The following is a 27,676-nucleotide window of genomic DNA, read 5'->3' on the forward strand; positions in this document are numbered from 1 at the left end:
TTATGAATAATCTCTTTCCTTGTAGTTGTATGAGTCTTGTACTTCCTCTTGTACAAATTCCTCTTTTTTCTCCCAGCCATTAGGCCAGCCACCATTGACCTGGGTTGTAGCACCGTAAGACTTGGTGGTACCGTAATTTACATAATTCTGAGTAATGTCCCCTGTCTCCTCAGCAAGTTCATCTTCATGAATAAAGCCACATTTCTCTTCACTTGTCTGTTCAGGGTCTGCCCAGGGCTGTTTCTCTCCTGAAGCAAATATGCCGTAGAAGATCACACCTCCGTAGTGCACCAGAGCAGCAATGAGGAAGACATACTGCCATTCTTCACGTGTCTGCAAAAAAGAAATTAAAGCAGCAGTGAGGAAGACATGCTGCCATTCTTCATGTGTCTGTAGAGAGGAAATTTGCTCAATCAGAGCAGCACATAGATTTGCCTAATTCTGCTGAGCTGCAAGATTTAAATTGGGGATTGAGGTTGCGATAGCGCAGCTAAAACATTCAAATGTCCATTTCAGAAATATATATATCCATCTTTCTGTGAAAAATTTATCAGCCTACAAAAGCATCAACCTAATGGGCACACAGTGAAGCATGCCTCAAATTTGCATCCCTGGATGCAAGTCCCAGACTCCAGTATGGATATCCTGCAAGTTGTATTATAGAAAGGCCTTTCTCTTGAAACCAGTTGCACCAAACTGGAAGATTTGAAAATGGTATTTCCATTTACCTTGTTCTTTGTCATTGCTCCAACAATTATAGGGCAAACCATGCCAGACAAGGTCCCGACTCCATTAGAAATGCCCATTAAAATGCTAGCATACCTTGGGGCAATGTCTAAGTGGTTGACATTGAATCCTGCAATAGAAAGGTCAGTGAGTGCTCACACCAACAGCAGAGCAGTACTTCCGTTCAGAAAAGTGACATGACATTTTTACTATAACATATTTGGGCTGATTAATTGCATTTCTTTATCCCTAAAAGACTTACAACACTTAAATATTCCTAGAGAGACTCTGGGTTTTCTTTTTCTTTTAAAAAAATATTTTAAAGGGATACCAGGCAAATTTTCTCCCAAAACTGCAGTTTAAGAAAATCCCAAAACCTCCCAGCAGGGTCTGTGTAGAGTAGAGAACCCAGGAGATATTTAGGCAGGAAATTTGCATTTCACAGTCCCTTCCATGACCATTTCATGCTGAAAATAACATGTCTTATCTTCTTCCAGTGTGTGACATGTTCTCGTCCTATTGCCCACATTTTTCTTTTTGTCACATAGACCAGCAGAAGGGAGTTATTTTCTATTCTTTAGTGTTAAATTGGAGAAAAAGCCCGTATCTATAACTGAATTACTAAATAATTTTGAAAGATTTTGTTCTCTTGCATTTTCAGCAGCACAATTCTGTAGAAAATGTATGTAGTAACTATTTAAATAACCTAAAGAGACAAAATGAATTGTTCCCAAAATAAGCACTTAAATAAGGGAAAACAGAACCCAAACCTTTGGAAACAGACAGTGTAATGGAAAGGGCAAGCAGTGTGATATGGTCAGCCTGGGGAAAGTGCAACACCCTTCCCAAATGGTACAAAAGAAGAATGATACCTTTGCAGGATGCGTGACATTAAGGACAGTTTATTAGAGGAGATTTTGGATGTTTGGCACAAAATGAAAGAGAGCCTGTCTGAGACATAAGGAACCAGCATGGGAGAGGATACTAAAATCACAGTGGGAAAACAAGGGGAGGCCAGGTGACTTGTGTTTGGGAAGGGGAAAGGCAAAGGGTTGATGAATCAGCAGGAAAGGGGAATAGCTGAACTTTAATTCAGAAAAAAAATTCTAGTAGTTAGGCCCCAAAATAACATAATACTAACAGGCCCCAAGTTAATAAAATAATACAATATTAGCAAAGAAATAACCAGTATACAGTGGAAAGAAAAATAAAATACTTCTATTTAAACAAAGATGTGTACATTTAGGTATAATTATGTAATACCAATCCATTTGTCCTCGATGTTTGATTTCAAGAAAAATCTGTAATGTACATTAGCATCTTAATGAGAAGAGAGTCTAATTTGCTGCAATGAACATGGAAAAGATTGAATTATTTGAACAGAAATAATCTGATATAAAATCTGTAATACCAACTGTTCATTCCTTTATAATGATCATAAATAATGCCCTTTGAGAATTCCAAAGTGAGTGGGCTTTTTAGTTACCATCCATGAGTAAAAGCGAAGATAGATGTTTTGTCTCCTAAGATAAAATAGTTTAGTGTTAATAGTAATATAATCTTACCAGATATGGCAAATCCACTAAAGCCTACAGCAAGCACTAAGAATGAAATAGCCACTCCTTTGCTGTGTGAATATCCCACCACGAGAAGAAGAGTTGCTTCCATACCAAAACCTGGTGAAATAAGAAATAAAAGCAGACATGGAGTTACATTCCCTCTCAAACACTGCAGGCCTTAGAATGCCATGATATCTCATAGGAACACAAATAAAACATTTCCTCAGATACAATCAGGTATTTCTTTCATCTCTACAAAACACATGTTCTTCCTTTCTCAAATAATACTTATTTTTACTCTTTATATGCTAATTTATTGCCGCTTTCTGTCGTTTTTAAGATGAAAATAAATACTTGTGGTGTGGTTAGGTCATTCCAGTCAGCTCTCATGGGTAAACTGCTTGTGAATTTTCCAGTCCTTGCCACAGCTAATGTGGCTTTAACACCTCAGAAGTCAAGGATGTAATCTCAGGCACTTGTCTGGGCTCTCTTAGGGCAGGGGGTGTTCAGATGAGGAGCTAAGGATGAGTAAGTAGCTAACAGAAGGCAAATTCCCCTCCAAATCCTCACCTATTTCTCTAATAGTCTAGATGGTTTTCCAAATACCAATCACTCCATGGAAATGGCCAATGAGGGCACCTGTGTTGTGTTTTATTTAGTAACTACATCTGCATTGCATAAACAATGCAGACAGTATTGCCTCCTAAGAACATGCAACTGTGCAGTTTGTTTCTTTATTCCAGACATAACACAATATGAACATCAAACTTTAAAATTAAATAGAAAGGCTTACCTCCACAGTTCATTATCTTCCTCACATTAGTCGTTGAAACAATCTGCCTGCTTCTTAAGAAGTCAGCAATTTGTCCCCCAATAGGAACAATAATTGTCATCACTAAATGTGGCACAGCAGATAAGATACCCACCTAAAATTAAAATTAGAATTAGCAAAGTATAAACTTTTTGATTCTTCTTGATATTCTGAAGCGTTCAGCAGCTAATTAATGATTTCTTTTCAATGTCACACTCTGTGCTAAAACTCGAAGTCTTGGGTTATGAAATGAAAAAAACTAGTGATATGAAGTTTTATTTTATTTTATTTTATTTTATTTTATTTTATTTTATTTTATTTTATTTTATTTTATTTTATTTATTTGAAGTACAGTGAGAATTTTTAAGAGCTTCTGATGCCGCGACACTTGTTGTTTATAGATTATTTTCATAGTTTATATTTAAGCTAAAGATTTTTCCCCTCACTTACAGTCCCCCTGTCAGAATTTTCAGAAAATTCAGGCTCAAAGGTGTAAAGCTGAATTGCTGCATTTCTTTCAGTGTTTAGAGCAGCTTTGCAGCAAACCTCACATGCCCAGACAGATTCCCTGCGGATCATCATCACGTGCACAATGGCCATTTGCCTTTGGTCTCTGACCAAGCTGCAAAGTGTATGTGGGCAAAAGATATGTCTGAAAAGCTTTGTATGCAGGGAAAGATAAAATCCTGAAAATGCACTGGTGGCATTCGAAGTGCTCTGCATACACGGCAAAATAAGCCTAACTCTTTTGTGATGGCTGCTCCAATAGATTATATGTGTGTATTCATATTTACCTGACTGGTCTGATGCAAACTCCACATGAATCCCAGGGAGCCTCAGCTCACCCTACAGCTCACCCCTACAGCTCACCCTACAGCTCACCTTACAGCTCACACTTTGCCTCTGTCTTTCCCCTTTCTGAATGAGAAAGGGGCAGCAGCTCTCACCACATTAAAGGTGCATACAGGAAGGTGACAAATTTATTATGCCATCCTTCCTGGAACAAGATGGCCCTGCTTTTTAAAAGGCACCTGGAAAAACCCATTTGTCAATGTTTTCTACAAGCTTTGGTGGGATTCTGCAAACCCTGGGGCCTCAGGGACATAGCGTGGTGGGTCTGCTGACACCTTTCTAGTACCAAGCATGACCTGGTTCTGAGCACTCATCTTGCAATGTAGCCCCAAGTAAATCACCACTAAATCTCACCCTGCCTCCACCCTTCCCTATCCCATCCTCTGCCATAGTTGTGACTTCACTTATCCATGCTGGTCAAGGAAACAGGAACTGGGATGAGTAAGATTTAAGATGTAAACCCATGATAAAGATGTGTAACACTTTTCTTTCCTATTCTTAATAAATACTACAAATATAGCTCTGATATTTACTTAGTTAGGTTAAAAGCTTCACATTCTTTTTACATACCTTGCTTATTTCAAATCCAAACACTTCCTCAAAGTAAGCAGGCTGACTAATTAGCAGCAAGTAAAAAGTCCAGCTTCTACAGAAGTTTGCAACTATTATTGCATAGACTGGCATAGATGTAAAAAATTTCCTCCATGGTGTTTTGTATTTCTGAAACATAGAAAGGGGATCCAGTTACCATGTTGGTCATTATCAGCCATCCATCTTCCCTTTCCTTACCCTTTTTTTTAGCTGTGGTCCAACAAGCACAACTATGCACAGCATATAAATGTTACCACAAAATGCACAAATGGAGAAACTCAGTGATACTTAATTGTATCACAACACTCATGTACAGGTGCTTTTATCTCAGTCATATAAATATGTACATGGACATAAGACCAAAATAATAATGTCTTTAAATAGTAATGACTTTAAAAGACAATGTTGCTCTATGTAAGGAAACAGTTAGATTTGACACTAACTACATGATTTCTTTCAGATTTACTGCAAACAGGTATTTTAGCATTTAAATCTTAATTGCAGTATTCTACCTTTCTTTTTTTTTTAATCAAGTCTCAGCTAAAACTGCTTGGTCAAGGTATTTTTTGTTTGTATTATTGTATTTTTAAAATAAATTGCAGAAAGAAAAAAAAAAAAAAAAGACAGATGGACAACCCTGCTGAGTCCCAGCACCTGTCCACAAGCCCAGGCTTCCACCCATCTGTGTTGATCCAAACACAGGATTCATACCCAGAGAAGGGCTTGAAAATCACTTCAGCAAGAATTCAGGCTGAATTCAGTCTACTATTGATTTAAATACTGGCTTTTCTTAAAAACAACCCAGCCTACAGATAGATATGTGCAACACCTTGTTCATCTATTAAATTACACTTAAGTGAGAGGGAAGTATTAAGTGACTTAATTAATGAGAAGCCAGCCAGAAAATCTAACTTGATGGTATGAGAAGAATTTCAGCTTAAATATTTTAGAAGCAACTAAACTATTGATATGAGATAATCACTTTGAAAAAAAAGCTTAATTTAAAAGCTGCAGTAAAAAATAGAAATTGTACAGTCCAAATTAGAATTGTATGGACATCCTTCAAAGTAACTCATTTCACAGCAGATTTTCAAAATCATGAGCTCTACTGAATGCTGTTGAATATCAACTGAGACAGGCCCTCAATAGCACCTAAAAATTTCAGCTATCAAAAAATGACTCTGTAATGTTATTTAATACTAAATCAAGTTTTTACGAAGTCAAAAATTGTTAATTCCTGAGTTCAAACAAGAACTAGTGTTCTGACCAAATAAGAAATATAATGAGGGTCTGCTGGGAATGGATGGTGGAAAAATTTAAGCAGATGAAGTGAAGTTTAAACAATTTTTTTTATTTTCCTGAGTGAGTGAGCAAACATGGCAATAATTTCATTAAAACCTTTCAGCAGATACAGAAATAAGAAGATTATTAGTTAGCACAATTGGAATGTTGAGTGGCTGGAAAATTGGGAGTTCATACATGGTTTTTAGGGCATACATGGCTCTTGAGAACTAAACTAATACAGAAGTTAGACTATGAGAGGCTTGATAACATGTCTCCAGCAAAATGACTGCAATACTGGGAAATGTTCTTGTGGATCTCAAAGCAGCTTGCAGTCTTTGTGGCAGACAAAACATAAAATAATAGGCATGGGCATTTTCTGATGTTCTGGGGACCTCAAGAGACACTGAGTAGTGCTTTTCCTGCAGTTTGCTTTTGGGAAGAGGAAAACCTTCCAGAAATTACTATATAGGAAGGAAACTGACTTTTTCAGTTCAAGATACAAGAAAAGTCTAAATTAAGTAGCAGTTTCAAATTTAGCTGTATTTCTTTTTTTCTAATTTGAAGTAGACAAAGAGGCACAAATTCCATGAGTCATCTGCTGGAAGAACTGTGCTCTCTTAGTGCAAAAGCAGTATCCACCCAGAAATCCACCAGCAGATTTCAGCTCTCCCCATCCCCCAGGAACACATTTGTTCAAATTGCTCAAAATACACTTTTCAATCTTAAGGTGAGTGTTTGATGTTTTTTGTTGTTGTCTTTATTTGGTTGCTGGGATGTTTATTTTTCTTACTATCTCATTGGAAACCAGGGTGTGGGTAATGTTCTTACTTCCATTGCACCTAGGAGGTTGGCACTCTCTCCAATGCTTTCTTCTATGTATCTCCTCTCTTCATCTGTGATTGTAGGATGCTTTGCAGGACTCTCATATGAAACCAAAAGCCAAAACATGTACCAGACTATACCAAAGCTCCCTTTGGGATAGAAAGAAAGACTTTAAAAAGAAATGCACAATAAAGCAGCAAACATGGAAGAAAAATCTGTGAAGAATTACAACAAATTTAAATGGCAATTGTTGTCAGTGCTTCTTTACTGAATTCTCTCAGTAGGGATAACTCTACAACAGAGAATTTGGTCCTGTGAATAGCACTTGTGCAAAATACATGCAGAACTATAGCAGAGAGTAGTCTTTGCTTTGTTTGCAGAATTATTTCACTGTAAGTGAATATTCACTGATCTCAACATCAATTTGTACAATAAAACAGCTTCCATTTCATTTCACCAAGCTGTAAATGAAGGCCTGCTGATGTTTGATTACTGCACTAATTTTTTTTACCTGCAGAATAGAAGACTCTGGCAATTTTTTCAACATAGCAATGCACTTCCTGAGTAGTTTATTAAATAATGCTTCCACTTAATTCACATAAATGCAGAATGAATTCCCTTGGGACATTCGTTTCTGTCGGTGTAGGTTAACGTAACTGTGTGAATAAAGTTATGTAGGTCTTCAGATAAAAATCAGGACAACTTATTAAGGGCAGGTACTCTAAACTTGAAGCTTTATCAGTGTGAGAGGTGTTCATGTGAGCAGAGATGCTACAGATCTGCCCACAAGTTTGCACTGCTTGTGCTAAAAGTAATGAAGGTTTCAACGTGAGCTAGCTTTTCTTATTTTATTATCTCGCTTCCTTACATACTCTTCTCTTTAAATTCTGTTCTCTCACGGTTCTTTTCTCTAGACTGTATTTTTAGATTAGAAGCCCCACTTCTCTGGGGGTTTTGTCCTCTTAACAGTAGCTTTTGCATTTTTAGAAAGGGCAGAGGAAGGGCACGCAGTCCTGGAGTGAGATGAGCAGAAATGCATACCATACACATAGAACACAGAAGACCACCCCGTATATTGCACTAGAATCCCAGCTAAAGGCATTGCAATCACAGCTCCTGCATAGGAACCTGCAAAACAAGACATGTGGGTGAGCAGGGAGGGAGAAAAATCACATTCAAAACACTCATGCAGCACAAATAGGAGGAAGACAAAAATACAGAGTTACTTACCACAAAAGGAAGTGGTTGCTAACCTACTTCTCTCTAATGGGGGGGCCCACTTGCTCCAAATGCCGTGGCAGGCAGGGTAGGTGACCCCCTGGGGAATGGGGGTGCCACAAGTTAGCTAAAGCTGGTCAGTCACTCAGTTAATTGTCTTTGCATGAGCTTGTCTTTAATTGCAATAAACAAGAGGTTGAGGATGCTTTGCACCTTTATAGCAAAATCCGAGCACAGCCACAGAAAAACGTCAATATCTGTTCAAGGTGGGTTTTGTGTATCACTTCAAATCATTAGAGAGACTGCATGAAACAAATATAAAACATGTTTCCTTTGCTCCCCCTCCCCCTTCCAGGAAAGAACTCCAAACAATTAAAGAGCATTAGTGCACAAGAACCAGAGTCAAAGGAAGGATGACAACACAGATTCTCTGAAGTCTTTCTAACGCAGGACCCATTTATCCAGGACCCATTTATTTTTTTTACCTAACATTTAAAGCAAAATTTAGGAAGTACTGATTAAAGTGACACTGCTCTAAAACTAGAAAATAAGATCTGTAACCATTTAGAAATATGCTCTTAAGAGAAGTTTTTCACTCTGTCTTTAATGAAGAGCATAAAAAGTAAGTGTTTGAAGGATATTATTTGACTTGATTTTAAACCAGCTGCCTTTTAGGTCTCTCTTCAAAACCAGCCTTTAACTTAGCAATAGAAAAATAAAACATGCGGTGTTGAAATTTTAAAAGATGTTATAGAAATATCAGTAATTCCTGATTAACATGTACAAATGAACACAGATGTGTGATTAAAAGTAATGGTATATGCATATACACCATATATCTATTTTTATATAGGTTATATTTTAAAAAGGGGAGGGGAAGGGAAGGGAAGGGAAAGGAAAAGGAAAAGGAAAAGGAAAAGGAAAAGGAAAAGGAAAAGGAAAAGGAAAAGGAAAAGGAAAAGGAAAAGGAAAAGGAAAAGGAAAAGGAAAAGGAAAAGGAAAAGGAAAAGGAAAAGGAAAAGGAAAAGGAAAAGGAAAAGGAAAAGGAAAAGGAAAAATTATAGGGAAAAGGAAAAGGGAAAAGGAAAGGGAAAATGAAAGGCTCAATTCTTTTTTTCCTCTTTTAAATTATGGTAAATCTCTTATTCATTCCAACAAAAACATGTCATGGTCAGGACTTAAGACATAACCTTAGGTTTTTGTTAAATATTTATTCTGTGATGCTGACCAGCAAGTAAATGTTGAGAATGACACCAGTACAAGCCCCAGGCAGTGTAGGAGTTTAGTGAAACATCAGTACTAGATGCATTTCTCACTGGCTTCTCATTTTGCCATGACATTTTATAGCTGAAGGAAAATCAAACAGCAATCATTCCTACATTGAAACCCTTTATACTCCAAACCAGTAATAAACTTAAAACCATTTCTATCTTCCTTCCAGAGCTGCAGTTGCTAGTTAAAGGCTAACACACACTGTGACATTTACTGGTTTTACAGTTTTCCATACCTCTACAAGGCCCTGCAAGATCCTAACGAAGATGACACATCCATAGTGCACCCTGGCTGCAGACGGGATCAGCATGTTGAGGGAAGATGTCAGCAGTATAGCAGCACCAAATACCCTGCAAAGGGGCAAAAAGGGGAAAGTGAGTGACTTCAGTGCTCTCCCACCTGACTTTTCTGCACACACATGCTCATGTCTCAGTACAGGTGCTCCCTACGTGTGTTCTCTGCACTGCACTGCACTGGAAAAGTCTCTGCTTCCATCCAGTGAAATCATCTGTCTGGTAAGACCCAGACCAAACATGGATGAGTTCATCTATTCAGCATCATTTCCTAAGGAAATATATCTTAGGCAATCACACATCAATTTCCCTAGAAACACCCACTTTAATTTTCACACTAATTTCAACCAAACCTGGTTGAATTCTCCGCCCTCTGGAAACAAAATTAGAATTTGTCTCCAAAGGGTGTGCTAAAACGGATGGTCAGTAAAAGAGCTTCTTATGTGCTTTAATTGCAAGAAAGTGACACCATGCATTTGCTCCTTATAAACAGAAGAGAATTCACTTTCATACAGGCCAAAAGCATGGGGAAGAATTTTAGAGCTGGGATTTTCTTAGAGACAAGGGATAATCAATCTGGAAATATATATCTGTAGAAACTAGATAATTCTTATTGCTGTTCTTTCAGAGATTACTCACTGAAAAATTCTCATTTTGATTCCACAGCACCCTAATTTGAAATAAAGCACATTACAAAGCCTAAATAAATGCAGGGAGTGGTGATTCATGTCCAATTCCACTGATTTCATTGAATTTTTATTTGATTCAATTAATATCCACCTCTTGTAGGACGAAACCTTTTCCCCAGCATTATTGTGTCTTTTTTTTTTTTTGTCTAAAGCTACATAATGCAAATATAAATCTGATGGCATATAACATCACAGTATCTCATGTGGAACTGATTTGACAGAAACCTTTGACCCCCACATGTGTTCTTCAGGAGCTGGCACAGTGCCATAAGTCATTGAGAAACAGACCTTGGGCTAAAGGTGCAGGATGAAAATTCTCCTCAAAGACACAATATTCCACATTCTGCACTCAGAATCACACAGTCTGAAACAAATCTTCAAATCTTTTATTTGACCCATATGAAAGGGCATGGTAAGGAATCTTTGCTCAAGAGCCCTAAATCTCCTCTCCTCATTTTTTTGTGCTCCCTTTGTGCTCCTCATTGTGCTCCCTCTGACCTCTAGCTCAAGTTAAACAACATTTAGCTGCCTGTACAGCACATTTCTGGCTTTGCTTGTCAGCATGTTCAATACATTTGCTGGGACTGACTGGGCACCTGATTGTGTTGCACTGTGAGGATTATTTTGACCTAAATTTTCTCCTACTCTTGGTTTCTTAATGTGAAAGTTTCTACTCCAAAACGACATGCACTTCATTTCCTTACAATTTAAAACCTCCTTAGGCTGACATAAACTCCAGGGGTGTCTTGTCCTGGTAAAATCACGTGAAGATGGAATATTTAAAAATGCCATCTCTTTACAAGGATGAGATTTACAGAACTATTGCAGTAGGTAACTGTTCCTTCAAGGAAATTTACTCCAGTTTTTTAATCCTGTATCTGAAATCAGCTTCTACTTGCACACAACTGAAAGCTGCTTCCCAGAACTGCCCCTGCTCTCATGTTTGCTGAGGAGAAGCTGTTTCCTGGAGTCTGCTCCTTCTAGGAGACAAAGGAAAATGTAACTGAAGGAATGATCAGGGACATGCTTCTTCCAGATTCAAATCTTGCCTGTATTTAGACACACAATAATGCTGAATATTCAGTTGCACCAGGGTGTAGATGATGAAATAATTCTGCAGCATCACTTTTGAGTCAATTCTCTCTCTGAACTATGCTTTTTAAGAATGATTTTCCCTCTCTCCCCAAAAATCTAAGGATTTAAAAGCAGAATAAGTTAGAGATAAATTATGATTCTTGCAAGAAACGGCTTTTTTATGCTTTTTGTGAGTCCCTATTAAAAGTGATGTCATGCATGGCTATTTTAGTGAGTCCATTTCCTCTATATAACTCTTAATCAAGAGCAGATAAATCTTCCTATATTTGCTTTGTATCTCTCAGCACACAATCATAAATATCATAAGCATTTCTTCTTTGGGCTCTTTAATCTTCTTAGGTTTATTTCTATAAATACTAAATTCTACATAACAAAATATTGTGATATAATGCTGGTTTTTTGTAAAACCTTACTGTTTTATTGCTTTAAATATCCCACTTAACTATATTAATTATTATATAGATCAAATAAAAATTATTTTGAACCACAGTCAGTCGAAATATATTTGAATGCAGCTCACATTTGAATATATTTAGTTGGGAAATAGAACATTCTGATGGTTCCTAGGGCATTTCTAAACTATTTGGCTGACTCACACATCAAACCCTCAAAATGTGAAATTGTGCAATCCTTTTTTTTTTTTCCTTATATTTTTTTCTGTGTGTTGAGCTAGTGAATGATGATCCTTTATGTCTAATTCCAGCACCTTGCTCAATTTTTCTACAAGGCTAACTCCAGAAATAGGTTAGAAAACTTAGATTTCTTATGAGGTCATGGCAAATTAAATGTGTGTGTGGTTCCACTGCTGCATGCACTGATGGTTAATGCTCATTCTCAGGCAGATGCAGCTCCCATGAAAACACAGTTTCCAGCTTGTTCAGGAGTGTTCCTTCCTCTCCACACCCCACTGCAGTTTTGTACCAGCACCAGTTTGCTCTCTTGGTGTCACCCTGAGTGAAGAGCTGTGGCCCTTGCTGGACACACCTATTTAAAGCTGCCCTGCCCTTGGTACCTCTCTCCAGTTGTGTTTCCACAGCTGGGCTCTGCAGTGAGCCCAGCCTTGCCCCTGGGCTGAGCTCAGCCTTGGAAATCCACGTGGCTGCACTTTCACTCAGAGGTAGCCTTGAAAATCCATTTCATCCTGGGCACACTCCAAACCCCACAAAAGGTTTTAATCCCACAGCACAAAGTAAGAGCTCTAGCAGATTGAAGGTAAACTCTGGGAAAAGGGAGTTATGGCACAGAGATAAAGCAGGTGAGACCAGTGGCACTGCCATAATTCTTGGCCCTCGCTTTAGGATGGAATTAAAATGTCATGACATGTCTTCAGCAGCTCCTAGCCTTGCAAAAAAATTCCTTCCTGACTCAAAACCAGCAACTGTGCAGCTGTATCTGGAAGAAAATAAATATACACAGAAGAAGACAATAAATACAGTAGTAGTACATCAAGGAAAGGGGGAAAACCCCAATAAATTCTGGTCCTCATAAGTGGCCAGAATCAGTCCTGAAACAAAAAATTATGCTTTATTTATCTATTTCTATTTCTTGCCTGAGTAGGCTCAGTCCCAAAAATCAGAATCTAACATTGATCTTCCGAGTTTTTGCTGACACTGGCCTCAAAGGTCATGAACTGTGACTTAATCCTCCTGCAATATAAGGAGTAATAACAGCAAAATCATATTTGAATGAGAGACATTTGGGACGGGAGAAGAGAAAGAAAATTACTTTGACAGCTCGGGAGAAGCGCTTAGAATGGAATGAGGTTGCAAGGGGAAATTAATCTGTTTGGGTTCCAAGTCAAAAGGAAAATAAGCGTATTTATGGATTTCTAATCTCTGCATCTGCACAGCAGCACTGTTGTCATCTGCCTTGGTCAGGAAATCCCCATTCCATGAGCATTCTGCAGGGTCACAGAGATTGTTCCACAGCTGGAAGCAGAGTCAGCTCCAAAAGTGAGCTGAGCACAGGGCGCTCCAAGTGCTGAGTGCCGGAGGGATGGATGGCATCTCGAGTTACACACAGGACAGCTGAGAGCGAGGAGCCCTCATCAGAGGCATCCCTTTACCCCGGGGGCTGGGAATGAAAATTGCTGCAAAGAATTCATCAGACTAAAGGCCCTTTTAGGGGTGTATGTGGTGGAATCAATTCCTCATCCGAGCCGCCTGTATTTTTATTTATGTCAATTTTTAATGTGTTTGATAGATCCCACAATTATTGACGTCTCTATTCTCTGAATGATAACAGAACACTGCAGATCAATCTTAGATTCTGATTTTTGGGACTGAGTCTACTCAGTCTAGAAATAGAAATAGAAAGAGTCTTTTCTAAAGCATATGAAGTACCTTAACTAAATTTGTCCTGTAAAAAAGATTGAAAAGTAACTCTGTATATTTAAAACTAATTTTCAAACATTTATTTAAACAAGAAAATGCTGTAGTTTTAAGATGTGCAAATATATGCTGTATCAGTGAATTATTAACATAATTTCATTAAAATTCAAAATAATTAAAGAACAGTAAGCCTTGGTCACTTACAGCTACAAAACACCATTGCATGGATTTAAACAAAACTGCACCAAAAAGTACAAAAGTATAGAAAGTATTCAATGCCTTCCACAGAAAATTAATTCAGGACTGTAACTGAATAGTTTTTCCCTCCAAAGTGCCACTGATCATCATTTCATGGAAGATCTATCTACTGAATAGGAAAGTTTGATTATTTTGTTAGTTCTCTAGGGAATCATAGGGTGTGGGTGGGTGTGTGGGGATGTGTGTGAAAGCATTTTGCACCACTACAATAAATTAAATTAAAAATATTATAAATTGGTTTATTCTGACTGTAAACAGGAACCTATGGAAAATGTAACCTGTTTCTGAAAAACCTCTGATTTGACAATTTCACATGAATATTGATCTCATTCTAGAGGACATTAATTTCATTGGATGAAACATGTGTATTGATCAAATACTTAATTTGTAAACAGTGATAAAACATTTCCCTAGTCATAGTTACATTTTTTTTAGGTAAACTTGTTAGGTAAATTTGTTAGGTAAACAGGGTGGAAAATAAAGAGGATTGAAAACACAAGCTTTCTTCTGAAGTTTTCCTAACCTAGTTTAAAGATTAGATGAAGAAAACCTGCCATTATAAAATAAATGAAATTTATTTGGATTCAAGCTGGTGAGTTGGTTTGCCATTTTCCTTACAGAAATCACATGAAATATGTTGAAGAAAGACTTTTACTTTGACTCTACCTGCTGTCTTTGATCTGTGACACACCCTCTCCTGCAAAGGGCAGCCACACAACACAGACAAGCTTATGTTGTGTTTTCATGCAGTCCAATCAATACTTTGTCTGAGAGGAACTGCAGGCTCAATGCTGCATTAAATGCTTCGTTCTTTCCAGTAAAACACTTTTTTCCAGTAAAACACAATGTCTAGAAAGAAGCAAGACAGGACCTAACTGGAATGTCTGCGGGCTTGCAGCAGCTTTTTGGAATCTTTTCTTCTGTAAATGTTGCTGGTAATGACAGTTTGTGACCAACTCCTTAACCTGGATTTTTCTTTGAATATATAGAAATTTCAGGGCTTAACTAGCCCTTAACATTTCCCTCCTTACCAAGCATATCTCTACCTGCACCAGGTGTGATGAAGGCCTTCTAAGAGTTTGATACAGAACATGTGCATCTTGATGACCTGAATTTGCTATGGTTTGATCTGCCAGGTTGGAAGATGAAAAAAATCCCAAAATATTCAGGAGACTTTTAGTAAAACAGAGGATACAAGGGACTGGCTCAAGCACTGATGTGAAGTGCCATGCAAAGATTAAATCCATGTGTATCAGCAAGCCAGAAGTCGTTTACATTTCTGCCCTCTGCAAACCCCACTGATGCCACTGACTCATACCAAAACCACAAACAGTTTTCAGGCTGTGCCTTCATTTCTTGTTCACAGACCTGGTTTTTTATGTCAGTGTGTATTTTATAAAACTTGGGCACTGTTGGATGACAGCACCATTGGAATGGATGCTAAAGGTAAAAGAATCCCAGGTCATTAAATACAAATTATTGTTCTTACCAGCAAGTGCATTACATTCTCCCTTCAGAAACAGATCACTCTCCATCTGAGAAGTTACAAGCTTTTGGACTACTTAGTAGTGCTTCTTTTCCAACTTTTTACTTCATATATCCAGTATATATCTCTTTATATAGAAGACATATATATAAGACATATACCCGGTAGATGTCTTCTACCCATGTTGTTTTATTTAATGGTTTTAATCTCTTCACTTTCCACAACCTCAATCCTGTTTCCTTTCTTTTGCATCACTAAGCAAATCAGATCCTCTAGACCTTGTCTTGCTTTTTGTCTTCATTCATTTGTTCATTCTACCAATTCTCTCTTTCCTGTCTGAATTCAGCTGGGGAATCTCTCCACCTGCAGTTTTGTTTTACAACTCATTATATCCATATATGTCTAGATAAAGCTCTGACTCATTCCTTCTAGCTCATTAGCTTTGGGACAGCTTGCTCTTTAAATATGTAACCTGCTAAATAACCTTTCAAACCAGGACTGTCTCGTTCAGATCACCTTCCCAACGTGCAGGGCTGAGGCTGTGGTTCAGCTGTCTCTGCTGATTTAGAGATATAGTACACCCTTACCACAGCAATCATCTGCAGGTTTAATTTTAAAATGTTTTGTGGAGTTGTTTGGGAGGATAACTACAATGTGTTGGACTCAAAAGCTGGACATCTGTACTGCTTTTTGGAGTGTTTTCTGATTTATGGGGTATGTGTTACAGCTGATTGTATCAGGACTGCTCAGAGCAAGGGCAGATTCCTTCAGAGCAAAATCACAGTGACATGAGTGTTTTCAGGCAACCAACCTAAATAACATTTTGTTGCATCAAACCCAGTGTGCAAATTGTTTTGGACTGAAGTAACAAAGCAAATAGAGGTGATTAAGGACACCTGTTACACAGAGTGAGTGCAATTAATGCTCAGAAGCATCCCTGGGGTTTGCTTCAGAGACAGTTTTTTATTATTATTATTACTATTACTTTTATTAGTATTAGTAGTATTAGTAGTATTATTAGTACTTTTATTTTTATTTTTTATTTATTAGATACCACTGTTAATGCAGTAAGGATTTGTGGAAACTCAGGACTAGGAGATAACTGAGGGCAAAGTTATTTGACAGCATTGACATACCTGGATGATATAATCCTAATAAAGAAGAAGTTTCTTTATCAGCTTGTTCTGAAAGGGGTGTCCTGACATGGGGGTTGGAATTGGTGGATCTTTAAAGTCTCTTCCAACCCAAACCATTCTAGGATTCTCTGAAAGTATCTGGTGTAATTTTATGAAAACTGTGTAGTGGATTTTATACAGATAAGGATTTCAAAGGATTTTAATCAATGAAGGATGGAATGCAAAAAATAAGCTCAAATTTCAAATAGAACCCTATTCCAGTAGTTATATCTCAGCAAGGAGGGCTAAATTCAGGAAATTTTAGATTTAGTCCTGAAAAAATTAGTCTAGGATAAATTTGGTTCTCTGCATTTTGTGTCTTGGGGATTACTCCCCCTGTGTATTTAATTAGCTCCAAAATTCCACATTTGTCACTGCAGTGTTATAAAGCTGCTTCCCAGTACCAGAGAAAATAACAATTTAGCCTATAACAGTCCTGCATGAGGTGCCTTGAAAGTTAAAAGTTAAGCACCATTAATGGTGGTTTACCTGTTTCCAGTGTAAGTAAACATAAACTGGGCTCTTACTGACTCTGATAAGATTATTTTTGCTTGATAATAGTGTGATTTTTTTCCTTTCTTTTTTTCTTCAGCTGTTCCACATGCATTTTCTGCTGTTCTTCATATTCATCTCCTTGACTGCAAACTGTGAGTAACCACTCATTTGGAAGACTCACACTACCTGTATTGATTTTTTTTAAGTTATATACCTATCATCTCACTTGTTCATTTCCTTTGCAACCTAAATATTCCTGATAATATTTGTCTTAGCCTAGCTGTCTTTTTCAGTCTGTAATCACTCTGATAAACCTGTGCTAATCACATATCCTCTGAACAGAGAGAGACATAGCTGTCCCAAGATTCTCCTGAGAGGCTGTGAGAAAGCTCAGAGAAAGAACTAAAAAACAGTTTTTATCTCTCTTTCTGTAACTGTTTGTCACTGTCTTATTTTCTGAAAAATTCTCTTTGCCCAGGATTCTTTTCCTGAGAAGCTGAGACGCCTCAGAGAGAAATGAAAACAATAATTATTTAATTGCTTCTCTTTGTTTAGTTGCTTTGAAATGTGGCTTAGACATTGTTCACCAACTGGTCATTGTTTGATTGGTTCCATGTGAATTGTTTTAACTTAATAACCAATCACCATCAGCTGTGTTGGACTCTGAGGAGTCAGTCACAAATTTTTAATTATCATTCTTGTTAATGATAATGAACATTCTCTCTGTATCCTTCTCTTTCTTTAGTATAGTTTTAGTATAGTATTCTGTAATATAATATAATATCATAAAATAATAAATCAGCCTTCTGAGAACATAGAGTCAAATTCTCATCTCTTTCCTCATCCTGAAAACCTCACAAACACTACAACTGTTGCTTACAGAAATGGTTCTCTAGAGTGTGCTATTCAGAGTTCACCAATAGTGTGAGAGAAGATTCCTAAAGGCTAATCAGGTCGTAGGACCATTGTTTCTATAAGAACTGTAGATTTCTAATAATAAAGTGTCTTTTCATGCCTCCTGAAGATGGAGTCTCTGTATCACCTTTGGCTGTCCTGATACCCCTTCAGTGATAATAATGCTGCTGGGATTACTTTTACTTATGTTTATGTACTTCAAATTAACTTAGTAGAACTGAAGCCATCGTGGGGAGACACTGTTTGGCTGTCCTGTGGCACATACAGCCACTCTGATTTATGTCTAGTACAGGCTGGTTTCCCAATGACTCTGTTGACCCCTCTGCTGTGAACATCTCCCTGTGAAATGCTCACCCTGACAATTTATGTTTTCCTAATGCAGTGTTTTATTCTGAATCAGGCCTTTAATTTGCATAAAACAGCACAGGACTAACAAAACTGGGATTGTGCCCAGAATATTGGAGTGGTGGATGAAAACTCAGCCACCCAAAAACCAGAGACAATAATCTCCCTTTGCCATTAGAGATCAACACTTATTCCCAAGCAGCATTCCTAGGCTGAACACGCTTCATAGGAGAACTGCTTAGAACTGAACCTCTTTAAAAACAGCCTGTGGCCAGAAGCCACAGTATAGCAGCTTTATTTGGCTTCCTTAAATCAAGATAAACCAGGTTATTTTCATTCATGTGTGTGTATGGGAGGAGGAGGATGTGTCTCTGTGCTCCTCACACTAAATCCTATTAGGAGCCCTTCATGAAGCATTAATATGTAAGAGCTGACCTCCCGCCATCTAATCCAGTATAATAAGGGCTTGGATACATTATTAATTTTTGTCACACATCTGAGGCCCCCTTTTATCAAGCAAAACCCCCATCTAAATCCCCTGTTGCATCATTAAATTGTGAAAACAGCTTCATCATTCATGACAGAAAAATGGAAGGACCCTGGACCATATGGCAGAGGGAGCAGCAGCAGCACCAGTTTCCCCAATCCCCTTCCTGGAAAGACTGGCACTCCAAAGAGTCTGCAATGCAGCAGGGTGGCAAAATCATCCTGGGGGTTTTTGTGCAATATTGGCTTCCTTGCCTGGAAACAGATGAGCCCCACTCCAGTGCCAGGGACCAGAGACCAGCTCAATCTGCCGGATTTTGGGCTGGATGTGGAAGGTGGGGTTGGCAAGTGCAGCTCTGGGGGGTTTCCCTCACAGTGCAAGGTCAGCTTAAGTCCTCAGAAGTTCAGAAGTTGGCACTTGCTTAATCATCCACTCATCCCCTGCTCATGCTGTGAGCTAATCACTCTTTGCAAATCAGAAAACATGCAATATGCCTGCCTGCTAAAAGAATGGGAATATTTCTCTTTTTGAAATAGGGAAATGTGAAGATGTGGACTTCTGGACATCTTTCTATTTGTATTTCTAAACAAAATACTTTACCTTGAATGTTTATGCTTGCTGTAATTAAGGCAGAGTTAGAGAGATTCTGATTTCCCTGACATGCTAAAGACAGCTTCAGTGAAAATCTGTGGGGCTCTGAGGCAGGATGCACTGACAGTTGTCTGAAATATCATTCATTGTATTCACACAAATAATCCTATCAGATTACTTGCTGGCATGAAGGATTTAGCCTTTAATAACAAGAAGAATGGCACTTGAGAAACAAAGATTAATTTGAAGTGAAATGTTAATTTGTATAATTTCCTTCAGATTAGAATGACAATGATTAAGAGTTCAGCATAGATGAGAGATAATTACATTGTAGAGAAATGCAGTATAGTCATGTAGTTACATTTTTTTATGTGAATACTGCCAGGATTTGAGCTTTAACAGATAACAGGAAATATATGTCACTACCACAGCGGATTTTAATTTTTAAAAAATTAGCATTCTATTCTGCCCTTTGGGTCTCTCTGTGTCAGAAGGTTCTAGTGTTTGAGTAGACACAAATGAGCTAAAATGGTTACTCAGCTTCATTGTATAAAACATAGCCTGTGATTATTGCAGATTTACTTTTGAAAAAATGCTTGGCACATACAGTCAAAACTGGTATTTCTATTTTAAATATGTAACTGCATTGGGAATTGATTCTCTATTGCATAATCTAACAGTGCCCCATTAATTTCAAAGAATCTTTCCTGATTTACAGTAAATGTTTAAACAGTTCACTTGGAAATCAGTGAGGAAATATTGCCACAGCATTTTAGTGCTGCTTTTGGTAGGGCAAGGGGTTTGTCACAGGATATTTAAAGGGTGTATCAGAAGCTTAAAATATAATGATATTTAAATTATCTTGAGGTGATAAGACTGAGTAGAGTCTCACACCTTTCCCTATGTGTGTGACAGCACAGCAGGTAGTTTATTCACAGACAGCTGCAATAGCAGGAATGTGAAATAGGGAATATTAATCTCAATTTCTTTAATTTCTAGATTATAAATAAAACATGTGCTTACTTATGGGACCAGGTAGCCTAAAATTCACTATGGCCACAGCCCTTAACACTTGTTTATCCCTTAAATTTTGCTCAATTATCCCTCTACTGCAAACATTTCACAATAGCTAAAACATAACTTCCATTGTAGGAATTTAAAACCTGATGAAAAAGACTACTACATAATTTCTCTGGCTGGACCAGTGGTGGGTAATCATTTTTGTTACTATTGAAGCTTTTTCTCATTTTATGGCTGTCAATGGCTGATTCCTGTCATCTCTTTCCAGAGGACTAAAGCATACACTTATACCAAGCAATTTTTCCAGGGGAATTATTATGCATACTTCCAATCAGATTACCTCCTAGTAATCTTTTTATATACATGTATCCTGAATATATAGTTCTTGCTGTTTATTTCACTAGGCATCACTTTGTACTGTCATTTTTGAGGCAATTAAAGATCTCTAAAGCAATCTCTAATTTTTCAACACCCATACTACTACTGTATATTGTTTCTACTGTAGATCTGTCCAAAAGTTATTTTTCTTGAGGAGACCATTCTTTGCTTTAGCCACGCTCTCTCCCTCTCAGTCTCAAGCACACATAAGCCATTTTTTGAAGCAATTAAAGATCTCTAAAGCAATCTCTAATTTTTCAACACCCATACTGATATGAATGTGTCCAAATTACCCACAAAAATCCAAGGTCAACGTCATTGACTTAAATAAAGAAAAATAAACACTCTAGGATTGCACTGATTACTTTAGTAGAGCATCATGCTGGAAGCCTGTGATGTGTTTCTGGTCCCACATGGCTCAAATCCCACTCAGTGAGACTCCTTTTCAGAGTGACCCTTCCCTCCCTGATGTTACCTTGCACTCAGGTGTCATCTATTGAACAGAACTCAGTCCACCAAAAGTTAAATACATCTTTTGATCGACTGCTTCCTTTGGTACCCACAAGCTTATCACCATTTCTGCATATTCCCCAAATGACTGATGAAATGTGAAGACCACAGCAACTATTGGCAATATTATAATGGTGTCTGGCTCTTTGAAAGGTTCATAAACTCTAGACAGATCATCATCAGTCTCCCAAGATGAAAAACATCACCAGAAAAATATCACAGACACTGACTTGGTTGTGGAAAACACAAACAGAAGAGAAGGTGTTTCATCACACCCCAGGTAACCTGGGTTCCCCACAGGATAAAGGGCAGTGAGATGCCTGGGAATGACACAGCACACCTGGAGTGCTTCCACAGCAATAATACCTAACTAGATAGAATACCTTAACTGCAGTGCTCCTCAGTTATTGTCATAAATGGAAATGTTTGTGAAGAAGAGAAAAATCTGATTCCGTATGACACCTCGTGTGCTTCTCCTGCTGACTTTTCCCGGCAGTGTCCCCGCCATTGTCTTGCAAATCTCTGTACTTTCAGCACTTTACATGTGAATTGGTTCAAATGGCTTTGCTGCTGATGTTTGTTTGGGTGAATGAGGACAGCTTTGGATTCTCTGGGTCAGATTCTGCAGCCTCTACTCAACCAAACCTCCAATTAATCCTGAGTAGTTACAGACTGTGTAAAGATGCAAAAATGATTAAAGGAGGGAGAAAAGGTAAATAATCCTTTAAATGGCTGCTAATGGCTATTTGAAAAAGTCTTTTAGATTTCTGAAGCATTATCAGAAAGATGGCACTTGTAAACAGAAAGACAATGGACACCCCAGATAAAAAAATTATATGTTTTGATTTATTTGTTTTTAAGGGCAGGATATTAGTGTTTCCTCAGTTACAGAGCATCTCTCTGTTTGTAAATACTCGTTTCTACTGTAGGTCTGTCTAAAAGCTATTCATTTATTTATTTATTTATTTAGGAGACCATTTTTTGCTTTAGCCACACTCTCTCCTTCCTCTCAGTCTCAAGCACACAAAAACCATCCTGTCCATCAGGCTGAGCCTCTCTGCCCATCCAGCCCACCTTTCATGCTGCCCGCTCCTGAGAAGAGTGAAAGCTATTTATGGCTGAGTTTAGCATCCATTTGCACTTAGTGAAGAGTGGCACTAGGACCTTTGCTGCATCTGCAAACGATGAGCCTGTGGCATTAAGCAGGGATGTGAAAGCCTCATGTGTCTCGAATACTCAGTGGATCTAATTAACAGGTAGAATCGCACCCTGGGTGCTTGAAAAAATGCCAGACGCCATAGAAACGAGTCTTAAGTCCCCGGACCATCTGCACTTTCTTTTCATTGTGGAAGTCTCATTTAAGCATGTTTTTAGACCATTCTAAATTCATTTATGCTTTAATGAAAAATTCCCGCTGACGGTTTTCCTTTTCATTAAAACAAAAATCATAAAATTCTTTAATTCAGTCACAGGAAAAAAAAAAACAAAACAACCCTCTCAAGCTTTGATGAAATAATGAATCTTTGAATTTGCCTCTGAATAGGTGTTGTTTGAATATCGTTGCCACAACCTCCTTAAGTGACTGTCTAAAGGAAAAGGAAGCCAACATGAGCCATCCCCCGCAAACCCGGGGGGGCAGTGCTGGAAGGAGCATTGAGCAATATTGATGAACTGTGGAGCACGACACCATCCCAGCGGAGCTCCCGGCTCGCTCGCAGGCAGCAGGCGGTCCTTCCCTCCCTGGGCCGAGCCTTGCGGGGCTCAAGGCGGGGGAGCCCCGGCGGTGCGGGCCAGCCCCGCTCGCAGCCCCTCGGCGCGGTTTGGGTGCTGTTACCTGTTCGCTGCCAGCCGGGACGAGATGTACCCTCCGGGGATCTGCGTGATGATGTACCCCCAGAAAAAAGAGCCGTGGATCATGCCAACCGTTTCAGGATCCCAATTAAACTTCGCTTTCTTCCAGCGCAAGCGAGCGGGACAGGAGGAGAGAAAGACAAGAGGAAGCTGTAATTGTGCCCCTTTTGGGCGCTTTCACCCGCAGCGCCACCCAAGGGGTCCCAGCCCCCCACGGCAAACGCCGGATCAGCAAAGAAACCCAGAACAGCGATGGAAGCATCACCGCCCGTGCCTCCCGGGGACACGGGAGCGGCCCGTGAGCCCCGAGCAGGGCAGGGCCGGGCAGGGCAGGGCAGAGCCGGGCAGCGCTAGCCCCGCAGGCACAGCCCGCACAGCCCGCACTCGCCTCCCGCCTGCGCGGGCTGCCAGCCCTGAGCGGCTCTGTTGGGGATTTGGGTGTTTAAGGCTCATCTGCGTTTGCCGCATCTTTCTCACCCCTCTTTAGCTCGCTTTAAAACGACTCTGATCGTTTAGCGCTTTTTGTCAAAGCCAATTCGCCCCGGTGTTTTCAAACATCCCTGCAAAACCTCCCCGCCTCCTTCACGGCGAGATGCGGCCGCTAACAGCCCCTTATTCGATGCCTTCCTTCTCCCATCCCCTACGTTTATTTTAGGAGATATCTGCGTTTTTCAGGGCTGCGTGGGAAAGAGACGGCGGGGGGCGAATTGTCCGCACAATAATACCACAAACTGGGGCGAGGAACTGAAATGAAAAAGTAGAAATAATCGGTAGAAATTGTTTCTGCGTCAAGAACGGGATTTCCGTCCTTGGAGGGGCCGGGCAGGGGGAGGGACCGGGGAGCATCGGGCTCAGGTGGGGGAAATGCCGCGGAACCATCCAGAGCCCGTCCCACCTGTGCTGAGGTGTTTGACTGCGAGTTGTACCGGGGAGGATGTGGGATTTACGAGGGAAAAGTTCCCACCTCTTTTATAATTTTTCCTCCTCGGTGGATGGTGCTGTTATTGACCATATCCACGATGGCCACTCCCAAGTTACATCGGATCCCGAAGGAAATGCAGAATCCCAGTCCGCTCATGATGGCAATGATGTACCTCCGGGGCAGCCCGAAGCAGGTACAGTCGCACAACGGGGCTTTCTTTTCGGGCACTTCCATGGGCTTCCCATCTTCAGTCAGCTCGATGGTGTCCCCGGGCTTCTGCCTCTTCTCTAGGACTCTGCCCGACACAAGAAGGGAAAGTCAAGGCCCGGCCGCCTGAAGGCACAACAATTTCGGGGAGCCGGAGGCTTAAAATTCACCGTTCCCCTGGCTCCTTTGGCTTGGAGATTGATTTGAGGATTTATCCCTCGCTTCCCATTCACCTTCAACTGTTCTTTAGCAATGACCTGTGGGAGTCTCGATTAGTCATCCCCGGCTCCCTCCGCAGCAGCCCAGGGAGGAGCTCTAGCTGGGAATTGCTCATCTATCATTAAAGACTTCTGCTGAAAAATGTAGGGCGCATCAAGAAGATATCATCTGTAACCACTGCAGAGGCGCCATGTTGGGCGGCCAGGGGCACAGACACAGAAAAAGGAGGTTTTTTATTGCCTCCCGGAGGTTTTGTTACCCCCTCGCTGCGCTAGACACACCAAGGGGGTGATCTTGGTGCGCACCTCGCTTCAGGTCTGCCAACAAAAGAAATGTTAAGAGGGAAAGACGGGAGGGAGGAGCGAGGAGGAGAGGGCGATATTGCTATTTATTTTAGATTTGCAAAATGGCTGTCACATGCGGTGACAGGGAACACGAGCGAGAGCTGGCATCGCCGGAGAAGGCTTCCCCAAAGGTCTCCGTGCTCAGCTGGGAGCGTGGGAGCGCCCAGCAGGTTCCACCTTCCCCGGGCAGCTTTAAGCACCATCGCCTTGCCCTCGGTTTCACTTGAAAATCGTGTCTCCTAGAGAACAATCTGAAGGAACCTGAAGGGAAATGGTTGTTTGCAGCTATTTCCAATCAGCTGGAAAATCACCACGAAAGGTGATTTAGAACATTCAGATTTATTGTTTAAAAAATCTTTTTAAGTGCAGCGTCGGTAGCAAGAAAAAAATCAGGTTTATAGAGCGAGTGTCCCATACTGAATCCCTAAATCTTCTTCTGGAATCACTGAGATATTTAAAAACCAGAAAAGCTAACCAATTTTGTCGTCTCGAGGAGCAAACGCGTGACCATTTGCCGACACTCTGGACTCTACAACCGCTGCCTCCCAACTCTGCTGTAGAAGTGTTTTCTCACTCGGAGGAGCATCTCTTTCAGGTTAACTCATCCGGCTGATAGGGCAGTAACAATTAGCAGAATAAGGCTTAAAAGGTTATCCGTGTTCGGGAGAAAATACAGGGATTTTCTCCAAAAACTACTCCGCTGAATTTCTCCTGATTTTTCTTTTCTTGGCGTATTATTTCCACGCTTAAAGATCGCGGCATTAAGAAATGTGTTAAAAATGTGAATAAAATAAACTACCGTGGGTTTATGTTCAAAATTCGTTCGTGTGGATAAAGGGTAGGAGTGTTTCTCCCTGAATGGGCGTCTTGTCTTCGGAAATAGACTGGAAATCAATGCGTAAGAGGCAAGAAAATGGTTTAGATTCTAAGAAAAGTAAACAAAGTACTTAATTGCCGTGAGCTGAAAAAGATTAGCAAATCAAGCGTTTGTTAGTCGAGGTGTGAATTCAAACGGAGTTTTGCTGGAAAATACAAACACCGTTTCTCCATTATTCACTGTGTGGAGTACAAGTAGTGGAGATAATAATAGTTTTATTTAAATGTTGTAGAGCATTTAAGAACGAAAAAAAAAAGGTGTATTTCCTAAATAGTATTTTAAGCAGTTATTCTGGATTATAATTTTTTATTATTATTAATTTTCAACTATTGAAAATGACTTAAATATAACCAAGAACCGTAGGAAATTAATTGCATTGTTGGTGACTTTAATTTTGCTTTTGGCTTTCCTTAGTGGTACGCTTCCTATGAAAATGGAAGCCTTAATTTTGTCTATACCACTTCGCTGATATGTCTCCTTCCCTTAAAATGGCAGCAGAAGTTGTGACTCATGCTGTGAAACAGCCTGCTGCTGTCTGTGCCCAGCACTGCCGCATAGGTATGAAAAAAAAGATTTTTACGTGACCTACCCTGGGCAGACAAATCCGCAGTTACCTTATAGCTGCAATTCGGGGAAAAAAAAAAAAACAAAAAAACAACCAAAACCGAAAAACCAAACAAACATTAAAAAAAAAAACCCCAAACCAAAACAAGACGAAATAAAAAACCAAACAAACAACCAAAACCCAAACCAAACTAACAAAAAACCCCAAGCCAAACCAAATATTTCGGGGTAATTTCTAGCAGACGGTACAATCGAAAATTGTTGGAATTTCACAGACAATTCTCAAACGTTGTGGAGGTCACTAAAGTCACCAGATTGGATGGAGAACGATGTGTGAACTTCAGTGCATGCACTTCATAGGTATGCAAGAATCTGGGTTTATCTATCTGTGTACAGGGCTCGACGACGATAGAAATGTTCTTTACACACATAAATATACAGGAGTGATGCTTTTGAGTTTAGCAATTGCAGCTGTGTATCATTTATAGGACAAGCAGATGCTTCTAAAGGCAGATGGATAAATAATTAAACACATTCTTCTATATGTTTCGGCTTCAGGAGAAAAAAAATCGTTCGGATATCAATAATTTATACATCTCCATGTTTGCCTTCATCTGAGGGCGAATTTCACAAAGGACAAGACTAATCAAAACCCGAAATTTTTAAAAAATATCTTTGTTAAGGAGGCAAGAGCTTGCGAGTACATTGGGAAATTGAGACGGAACAAAAATATGGGTTGTTGCTGCCTCCTGATTAGGATTTCCAGATGGGATCCTGGTTTTGTGGAAGAAAAGTGGGGTTATCTTTTGCTGCATCTTTACTGACACCATCTACGAGTCAGATAGGGAAGTTACGAGGGTGCCATATTGAGCAGCTTCAGCACTAGTTTCCAGGCTCTAGACTACATCCAGCAGAATCAGAACGGCTCCCAGCCCTGCCACCGCTAACCTCAAAGCATCCCACCTCCTGCAGCAACGGGCGCTCACGAAAAGCTTCCCAATTTTACTGGGAAGTAGAATCCCATAAGAGATATCGGTCTTACCTGTAGAGTTGACCAAGCGATTTTCCAGCAAAATTCTTCAATCCCTCCCTGCCGGGAGTCAAAATCCTTTGTTTTACCGACTCCATTCCTTTGGGGATGCTCGCTGGATAATGCTCTGCTCTGAATACGGCACCGCTACGAGCAGCGATGGTTCATATTGGTTTAACCTCTTAACTTTTCGTCCTCATTCAGTGGCTATCTGTTCACCTACGGGTAAAAGGGAGAGCGAGAGGAAGGGTGCGCGTGTGTGTGTGTGTGTGTGTGAGCGAGGTGGAGACGGCGTGCGGAGCCGGGGGGGGGCGAGGGCGAGGAGCGCGCCTGTGTGCGGCAGCGAGAGGGGCGGCGGGGCGAGCGCGCTGCGGGCGGCCGCGGGGGTTCCGCGGGCGCGGAGCTGCCAGGCACGGTCAGAACCTCTCCTCGGCCCGGCGGGGCTCGGCGGCGGCGGGCG

The 27,676-nt window shown here is 40.0% G+C and overlaps 1 protein-coding gene across 1 annotated transcript; it reads right to left on the reverse strand.

The window, feature by feature from the left end:
- SLC17A6 (solute carrier family 17 member 6) lies at window positions 1-27,314 on the reverse strand (the record flags this gene model as incomplete). Its single annotated transcript, XM_084208063.1, has 12 exons — window positions 1-333; window positions 729-856; window positions 2,292-2,402; window positions 3,079-3,211; window positions 4,519-4,668; window positions 6,652-6,794; window positions 7,687-7,773; window positions 7,876-7,963; window positions 9,371-9,485; window positions 23,037-23,155; window positions 24,018-24,270; window positions 27,229-27,314. The coding sequence occupies 12 exons, from the start codon at window positions 27,312-27,314 to the stop codon at window positions 1-3; spliced, it is 1,746 nt and encodes a 581-aa protein (XP_084064189.1).
- Between the last annotated feature and the right edge of the window lie 362 nt (window positions 27,315-27,676).

This window comes from Fringilla coelebs (genome assembly GCF_963513975.1).
Source record: "Fringilla coelebs genome assembly, chromosome: 6".
Taxonomy (NCBI): domain Eukaryota; kingdom Metazoa; phylum Chordata; class Aves; order Passeriformes; family Fringillidae; genus Fringilla; species Fringilla coelebs.